General features: G+C 37.5%; 1 protein-coding gene across 1 annotated transcript; it reads right to left on the bottom strand.

The window, feature by feature from the left end:
- Positions 1–6613: 6613 nt before the first annotated feature.
- LOC131157725 (uncharacterized) lies at positions 6614–7087 on the bottom strand. The gene has a single exon (XM_058112071.1). The coding sequence runs from the start codon at positions 7085–7087 to the stop codon at positions 6614–6616; it is 474 nt and encodes a 157-aa protein (XP_057968054.1).
- Between the last annotated feature and the right edge of the window lie 2611 nt (positions 7088–9698).

The raw sequence follows: 9698 nt of genomic DNA, 5'->3' as shown, positions 1-9698 counted from the left end.
CCTCTAGGCTAGCTATATATGCTCATATGCTAGCTTTGATACTAAAGTCATTACTTATCTCTTGTGGGCAGCATCTTCATTTCTTTTCTTAATTACCAATAAAAACTTAGAGATCATTTTATTTTCCTGTTTTCTTTTCTACTTTTTGGGGGTAAAAGGGAATAATTTAAAAGAAAATGAGCCTTAAAAGGTTAACATTTGTGCAATGGCTAGGGCTAGCTAAAAGGGCCGAGTTGTCGAAGACTTAGGGAATCAAGGAGATTAGTTCCACTATTCCAAGAGGCGTCTTGTTTCATTGTGAAACTTAACTACTATTCGATCTGCTCAATCAATTAATTGCTTCTTGTTAGATTTTTTTTTTATTTTTTTATTCTTGTATAACTTTTATATGCTTGATAAAATATTTTACCATGCAATATATATATTTTTTAAGAGTAAACATAAACTTTTATTAAAACAACTAACTGGGAATCAAGCAAGAGGCTTGAGCCCCAGCACAGCAGGAACAAACAGTCCAAACCAAACAAGGCCACAACACCATATATATATATATATCTAAGTGCACCAGCGACCAAGCTACATAAGTGCAGGGAAACAAGGAAAAGAAATAGATAAAGCTACCTGAACATGCTCCACAAGTGATGGAGTGGAAGAAAAGTGACGTCCTTGCTCCCTACTCCCCATCTCTCCAGCACAGTAGAGAAACCAATATCACTAAACAAAACAATTAAGGACACAAAACTGTTAACCCTATAAAATTTTATTAAGAAAGAAAACCCTATGCCCAGTTTGGAACATCTTGAAAAACAACTACTTATAATAAAAAGTACTTAAATTAAGTACTTCAGCTAATAAGTGGTGTTTGATTTACACTTAGATAAGTACTTATTTTTAAAAGACCTTTTTTGAATTATTTTTCTTAGGAAAATGGGTATTTTTTGAAAAAATATTTTTCTAAAAATGCTTATTTTAAAAAGTATTTATATTGAGTAATCGCATACTATTTTTTATTATTTTATATAAGTACTTTTTTAAATAAATATTTTTTGTCAACAAAATACTTTTTTGTAAGTAGGTGCTTGGTCTAGGGGTGAGCATAATTCGGTGAAAACCGAATTAACCGAATTAATCGGCCGAAATTGGCCGGTTCGGTTTGGGTAAAAATCTCAGTTCGGTCGGTTCGGTTATAATTCTACAAAATTCCGGTTAATCGGTTTCGGTTCGGTTAAGGGTAAAAAAAATTTCAGTTAACCGATTAACCGAATTACTAATTAATTAGATTTTAAATATAATTTATGAATATAAATTTTGCTTATGCAAGTGCATTAAGGGGTTTAATTAACCTTGCTTATACTCGGCATTATTATTATTATTATTTTTTGTCATTGTTTTTCTTGTTTTGGATTCTTTGTTCTATGGTAAAATATTATTTTCATTAATAAAATTAATAAATAAAGTATTTAATTAAGCTGGATTTAGTTTTGAAAAAAAAATTATAATTGTATTCTCCTTCTAGCGATTAATTTTAAATGATTTCGGTTAAAATCGGTTAACCGAATTACCCGAATGGGCAATTCGGTCGGGGTCGATTCGGTGTCCTTCGTCAATTCGGTCGGTTCGGTTAATGGTATTATTTAACCGAATTTTTCGGTTAATTCGGTTAATTACCTGAATTTAACCGAACCGACCGTTTACTCACCCCTAGCTTGGTCCTATTAGATGAACAATTTGACATGCTCTACATGGTATTAGAGATGGGGTAAGAGCTCCTGTGCTCAAACTGGAACACCCAAAAACTATTATGTTGCATTTGACAGCATGAATTTCGGACTTTTGATTTGAATTTGAATTTGAATTTGGGTAAATTTAAACAAATTTTAATCTAATTTCATATTATATTTTATTCAAATCAAATATGCACTTTCTAAATATAAGATTAAAAAGGAGGCCGCAGGCAGCTGGTGAGGAAAGGTGTGTGGGCATATATAAAAAGACCAAGACTAGGCTTGTCTCTTTAAGTTTAAACTTTTAGAATAACCATCTATTCTCCAGTAAAAAAAAAGTAGTAGTAAGCTTTATGATCCTCTTTATAGCTGTTTTCTTTCTTTTCCTTTTTACTTTTAAAAAGAAATGCCGCCATTCATGTTTTAGCACTAATCGTTGTTGTTGCCACTATTAGCAGTAACGTGTAGCTTGTGTTGATTGCAAAAGATGTGGACTTTTTGGGTTTACTAAAAATAATTCTTTAACAACGTTAACTCGACCTCAATTTAATAGATGGTACTCAATTATGAAGCCTTCTGAATTATCTTTCTAATTAGTTTATTTCATGTTCTAACTATATATCGACACATAATCTATTTCTTAAGATGCATTAATGAGCGTCACATGTGTCAATAGTTTTTTTTTTTTTTTTAAGAGGTAAAGATGATTTTATTAAAACTAAGAGAATAGGGTTTCAAGTAAGGGACTTGAGAGCTAAAGGATTACGCAAATAAAGTTGGAGCGATCGTCGCCTTTGGCTTTTGAGAGACTCAAATATAACAAAAAGTCTTTAAGAGAGCACAAAGTGATTGAGTAGAGGTTCAACAATTGAAACAAATTGAAATGAACTACTATGCAAGAAGAAAATTCAGCACAGAACGGAGAGAGATGAAGATGGGAAAGAAGAATTTTGTCTTCCTTGCTTTTTCACACTTTGAACTGTATACTCGGGGGAAGATAAATAGGGAGAAGGAAAAGATAACAGAAAAAGGAATCTCAAGCAAGGCAGGGAAAATAACTGCCCAAAACAGAAAATAAAAAAAACAACTATCTATTGGAGCCATTCACGTGGGTGCTCTTTCTTCAGATTTCTGGTGGGAGCTAGGGATCTGAGCTGGAGTTGCATATCTGGCATCTTTAATTTGTAATGGCCCCCGCAAGATGGAGAGTAGATGTTTTCTACTCCCATCTTGGACAAGTGAGAATAAAAGAGAGAAGAGGCTATAGGTTTGGTGAACATATCTGCCATTTGCGAGTGGCTGTTGACATGGTGAGTAATGAGACTACCGTCTTTAATTTTTTCACGAATGAGATGACAATCTAGCTCAATGTGCTTTGTGCGTTCATGGAAAACTGGGTTTGCAGCAATGTGTAAGGCGGCTTGGTTGTCGCAGAAGAGTGTGGCAGGTTGGGGATGAGTCACTTGGAGATCATTCAAGAGGTAACGGATCCAAGTCAATTCGCAGCAAACCATTGCCATGGCACTGTACTCTGCCTCTGCAGAAGACCTGGAGACGGTGTTTTGTTTTTTGGATCACCAAGAAATCAAAGAAGAACCAAGGAAAACACAGTAGCCGGTTATGGATTTTCGGCTATCAGGACATGAACCCCAATCACTGTCACCATATGCCTTTAACTGTAAGCTGGAATCTGAAGGATAAAAAAGTCCTTGACCTGGCACCATCTTGATATATCTAAGAACCTTGTGTGCTGCATTTAAATGAGGGACTCATGGAGTTCCCATGAACTGGCTAAGGAGTTGAACAGAATAAGAGAGGTCTGGTCGAGTGATGGTCAGGTACATTAAGCGACCAATGAGTCTTCTGTAAATGGTGGGATCTCCAATGGGTTCTACTTCATCTCTCGACAACTTGAGATTTTGATCCAAAGGAATTTTAGCAGGTGTAGACTCAATGGTTCCTGTATCTGATAGGATGTCCAATGCATACTTTCGTTGACAAAGATGGATTCCCTTTGCTAATCGTGCAACTTCGATACCAAGAAAGTATTTGAGTTGCCCAAGATCTTTGATTTTAAACTTTTCATCCAAAGCTCCTTTAAGTTTTTCAATGGATCTCATGTCATTGCTGGCCATAATTATGTCATCAACATAAACTAGGATGGCTGTGAAGGAACCATTATGCATTTGCGTAAACAAGTTGTAATCTCCTTTAGATTGGGTGTAGCCATGCTGGATGATGAAGGAGGAGAGTTTAGCATACCATTGCCTCGAGGCTTGCTTAAGGCCATACAAACTTTTAAGCAGCCTGCAAACCTTTGTTACATCTGCTGTGCGATAGCCAGGCGGTAGCTTCATGTACACTTCTTCATCAAGATCCCCATGAAGGAAGGCATTGTTGACATCAAATTGATGTAGATGCAGGACTTTGACTGCTGCCAATGCTAGTAAAGCTCTGACAGATACCATCATAGCTACAGGGGAGAAAGTTTCATGATAGTCTATGCCCTCTTCCTGTGTGTATCCTTTGCAGACCAATCTGGCCTTGTATCGTTCAATGGTCCCATTGGCATTGTATTTTACCTTGTAAACCCATTTGCATCTGATGGCTTTCTTACCAGGAGGAAGCTCTGTGATAGTCCAAGTTTTATTCTGTTCAAGAGCTGCAATTTCAGTCACCATAGCTTTCTCCCAATTAGGATCCTTAACAGCATCATGATATAAATAGGGTTCAATGTTTTCAGTGATTGTGGTGACAAAGGCCTTGTGTTTAGGTGTAATGTTATGATAGGATAAAGAGGCACAAAGTGGAAAAGGACTACCTGGAGCTACAGGACCTCGTTTCTTGTTGGACTCCTGTGAATGGGTGAGAAGGCCAGCAGAGCTAGCTTGCTGACAGATGAAGTGTTCAAGGTGAGGTGGTGGCTTCTTGGTTCTAGTAGATCTCCTTGGGAGTTGAGGTCTGTTTATAGTGTGGTCTAAGGTTTCACTAGGAGGTTGAGGTGATGTTGAAGGCTGACTTGGTGTGTTTTGTGGGCTGTCATGTTCAGTGGCATTAGCTGGTGTATGAGAGTCTTCATGGGAAAAATCCATGATGGTAGGCTGAGGAAAAGGAATCTAAGTAGTTGGGACAGTGGTGGCTTCTTCAGATTGCAAGGGGAAAATGACTTTATGAAAAACGACATTCCTTGAGATGAATATTTTTTTAAGTTTGCAAGTCCATTATTTTGTATCCTTTCACCCCCAAAGGGGTATCCCAAGAAAATACACTTTCTTGCTCTTGCATCAAATTTGTGCTTGTTATTTGAGAGAGTTGAGGCAAAAGCTAAGCAACCGAAGACTCTGATGTGGGCATATGCAAGCTTGGCTTTAAAAAGGAGTTCAAAGGGACTTTTGGATTTTAAGATGGCAGATGGAGTTCGGTTAATAAGGTAGACTGCTGTCAGCACACAGTCACTCCAATATCTGACAGCAAGCCCACTTTGGAATCTCAAGGCTCTTGCAACATTTAAGATGTGCTGGTGTTTTCTTTCAACTCTAGGGTTTTGTTCAGGGGTCTCCACACAAGTTCTTTGGTGAATGATGCCCTTCTCATGATAAAATTGTTTCAGATCAAATTCCCCTCCATTGTCACTCCAAATGGTTTTGATTTTGGTTGCAAATTGAGTTTCTATCAGGGCACAAAATCCTTTTAAGGTAGAACTTGCATCAGATTTAAATTTCAAAAGATACACCCAAGTGCACCTGCTGAAGTCATCGACAATGGTAAGAAAATATCGGAAACCATCATAAGAGGCTTCATTACATGGCCCCCAGAGATCACAATGAATGAGTTCAAAACAATGTTCAGATTTGTGTTGACTACAAGGAAAAGGAAGCTTGTGAAGCTTGGCTAAGGGACAAACAAAACAAGGCTTAGTAGTTAGTGAAGTTTTGCATATAGGTTCAAGATTGAGAAAATCTAATTTTACTAATGAAGGGTGTCCTAGGCGGTAGTGCCAAAGGTCCATGTTCTGGCTGTTGGTAATTGCAGCTGTTTGTGGTGATATGTTGGTGGCTTTGGACAGGGCTTGAGTCAAAGATGCTGGAGGAACTTCATTCTGCAGCAAATGGTATAACCCATTCTTCACCTCACCCATTCCAGTCGTGCGCCAAGTCAAAAGGTCCTGAATAAAAAAATTTTTAGATAAGAAAATAAGACAACACTTAAAGGTGTGAGCCAATTTTCTGGCAGAGATGAGATTGAAAGAAAAGGATGAAACACACAGGACATTGTGAAGAATAAGGTCTTTTGTTGGTCTCACTGTGCCAATGTGGGTCACAGCGACAGCTTCTCCATTAGGCAAGGTTACAGAGTAGGAGACTTCAACTGTCATGGAAGTGAAGAAACAAGTTGCACAGACCATATGATATGTTGCACCCGTGTCAATTATCCAGGGAACAGCTGAAATGTCTTTGGGTTTGCTTGTGTAAGCTGAGAGACAGAGTGGTATACCAGAGAACTGAGGAATGTGTGCATCTGGAGGAGAAGCTATGGCAGTTTGAACAGAATGCACCAAGGCTTGATTGGTCTGCCTGAGTATGGCCATTAGTTCTAGGTATTGCTCTTGAGTTATAGTGCTTTGACCTCCATGAGTTCCTTGTTTTGGAACAGGTAGAGGAGATGCTGAAACCTTATGAGCATACGAGCCAATAGGTGGAGTTCTAAAAATGAAGTCTGTGCCCTGGAGGATAGCCATGAAGTTTGTAACATTTTTCTATAGTATGTCCAGGAATATGGCAGTGATTGCACACTAGTTTGCTAGGATTGGCCTTGAAACACCTCTCCAGAGAGTGACCATGAATTTTGCAATGAGAACAATAGTATTTGTCACGTCTCTGAGAGATGTTTTAAGGTGTGAGCTGTCTGGTGTTATCCTTGACCAGGAGAGCAAGAGGTTCTGTGGGAGAAGGGTCAGAAGATATCTCTCTACGCTTCTCTTCCTGTTGGATGATTGAATAAACCTCATTCAAATTAGGGAAAGGTTTAATGAGCAATATCTGTGCCTTCAAACCTTTGTAGGAGTCATTGAGTCCCATTAGGAATTTCATTACCCAGTCCCTTTGTTGATTTTCGATCACTATTTTCAAGCCACCACAACTACAGCTAGGGATGGATTCATAGTTCATCAGTTCATCGAGAAGTGTTTTCAACTTGGAGAAGTAACAACTCACCGAATCTTGTTGCTGCATCAGGGCAGCAATTCCTTGTTTGATTTCGTAAATCCTTGGGGTATTTTGTTGTGCAAGATGATGCTCGAGCTCAACCCATAGCTGGTGTGCCGTTTCTGCATACAAGGTGCTGCATTTGATGTCAATCGACATGGAGTTTTGCAGCCAAGTAATAACAATGTCATTGCAACGAAGCCAATGATCCATCAAGGGACTTCAGGATCAATTGGCTTACGAATGCTGCTATCGATGAAACCCAGCTTGTTTTTAATACGCAAGGCACGCTTCATTAATCTTGCCCAGGGATGATAATTGCTGGAATCCAATACTTGCATGACGAGTAAAGCTCCAGAGTGGTCGTTGGTGCTGATGAAGTATGGGCTGCTGGGCTATGATGGATCAAGATGGATTGAGTGATGGTTTGAGGCTGTTGAATTGGTGTTTTGGTTTTGGTTTTGATTGGTGTCTTAATCAGAATTGGTGGAGTCAGTTTGAGCCATTGAGACTAACTTGGCTCTGATACCATGAAACAAATTGAAATGAACTACTCTACAAGAAGAAAATTCAGCACAGAACAGAGAGAGATGAAGATGGGAAAGAAGAATTTTTTCTTCCTTGATTTTTCACACTTTGAACTGTACACTCGGGGGAAGATAAATAGGGAGAAGGAAAAGATAACAGAAAAAGGAATCTCAAGCAGAGCAGGGAAAATAACTGCCCAAAACAGAAAATAAAAAAAACAACTATTTGTTGGGGCCACTCACGTGGGTGCTCTTTCTTCAGATTTCTGGTGGGAGCTAAGGAGCTGAGCTGGAGTTGCATATCTGGCATCTTTAATTTGTAATAACAATTATAGCAGAGAGCCTTAAATAGAGCTACTGAAGATGTAATGGAGGAACAAAAGATCCACGGACTTAACGTCACTATTGTATAGAACATAACAGAAAGTAAGGTTCCACCCCCTCTTCTGAAGATTGTGTATGTATAGTAAGAATTTTGTTTATTGTTTCCAACCAAAAAAAAAAGGAAATTTTTGTGGGTATGAAAGCATTCTAGAACAACTTTTGTCTCAAGCTGAGAGTCCTTCCATGGATGTCGAGGCACACTTTGGTTGTAAATGTTTTTTACCACAACACTATGTCAATATTTACAATGGTGATTTGATTAAAATGTTTGTCCACACTATGAGGTTACTTGTGACTTTGATGACCCCAAGGTCATGGGTTCGATTCCCTCTTGAGAATTTACTCTAATGAATTACCAAGGGTGTGTCAATGGACGGGCCGCTTTCACTTCCCCGGATTTGGTACCGCAACATAATGTTCAAAGTAGTACGATGATGGCTAGAGTGTTCGAGTTATCAATATATATATATAAAGTTGGGGGGAAAAAAGCGAAAACACAATAGCTACTTCAATGACCCACCCCTCTTAAAAAAAAAAAAAAAAAAACCTTACAGAGAGAGAAAGAGAGAGAGATGACTAAAACTAATTGAACACTTTTATGTTTCTAATAAACTGATTACCATTTAAGATAAAATGTTGATGTGGTTATGTGACACTTTTTTTTTTTCATTAAAAAAGGGCTGCACCTCCATTTATTTATTAATATACCCTCACTTTTGGCGGAAGAAAACTGTGGTTACAAGTTAAAACAAGCCAACCAAACTATGACAAACAAAATTAAACATAATTAACAAAGGAGATAAAAACATAAAAACAATCAAAATCAAAACGAAATACACCAAACGAAACTCTAGAGTTGAACTAACGACGAACGGAAACGAGACCCCACCTATCCATCTGAAGGATACCTTTCAGATAACGTGGTAGAAGGTGTTGTTTTTCGTAAATTATATTATTTCTCATTTCTCCTTCTTTAGCCAGAAAATCAGCCGCACTACACTTGATATATAGTAAACTTTTTTTTTTTTTTTTTGCTTTTTTCATAACCTACAATTGTAAGGTTCACTTCAGGATCTAATTAATCCTAAAGACAAAGAGGTCCTCCCTGAATTTTCACGTAGGTAAGTAGATGTGAACCTCTAACCAATAATTAATATTACTATCAAAGCTCCACTAAATGGAAGTTGATTAGGCTTAAAATTTGATAAGTTTATACCCACTAGTCAAACAAAAAACTTCAAATTGTACCTATTAATTAAATAATTTTTGACAGCACATAAAGAACAACTCGACCAAAAACTTAAATCATCATATGAGTTGATATCAAAACAGACCTTTTGACAAAGCATGTTAACCAGCATATGCATGCATCTATATGGAAAGGATTCGTTTGACAAACTATGCATGCAGTGACCTAATATTCTACTTGTAAAATCATTTTGATTCCCAACTTGTTAACCACCATTTCCAATGATTTTTTTTTTTTTTTTTTTTACAAACTATGGAAGGATGACCTAATATTTTATTTTGTAAAATTATTTCATAAATACCCATATGCAATCCCTAATTATCATCAATTGGGCGATTGTTGTAGTTGGAGGTACTATATAAAAAATTTATAATTTTAAAATTTTATTGATATATAGTTATAATTTTTTAAACTTCAAGAGCTCTTGGCAACTGTTTTTTTCTTTTTTGATAACTCGGGGACTTTAGCCACCATCGCACCACTTTGGATACTATGGTGTGGCACCAAATTCCGGGAGTGATAGTTGTCTGTCCATTGACGGACCCCTAGTAATTCATCGGGATAAATCCTCAAGGAGGAATCGAACTCATGACCTTAGGGTCACTAAAGT

This window comes from Malania oleifera, chromosome 6, assembly GCF_029873635.1.
Source record: "Malania oleifera isolate guangnan ecotype guangnan chromosome 6, ASM2987363v1, whole genome shotgun sequence".
Classification (NCBI taxonomy): Eukaryota; Viridiplantae; Streptophyta; class Magnoliopsida; order Santalales; family Ximeniaceae; genus Malania; species Malania oleifera.
This window is presented reverse-complemented; position numbering and strand designations above follow the sequence as displayed.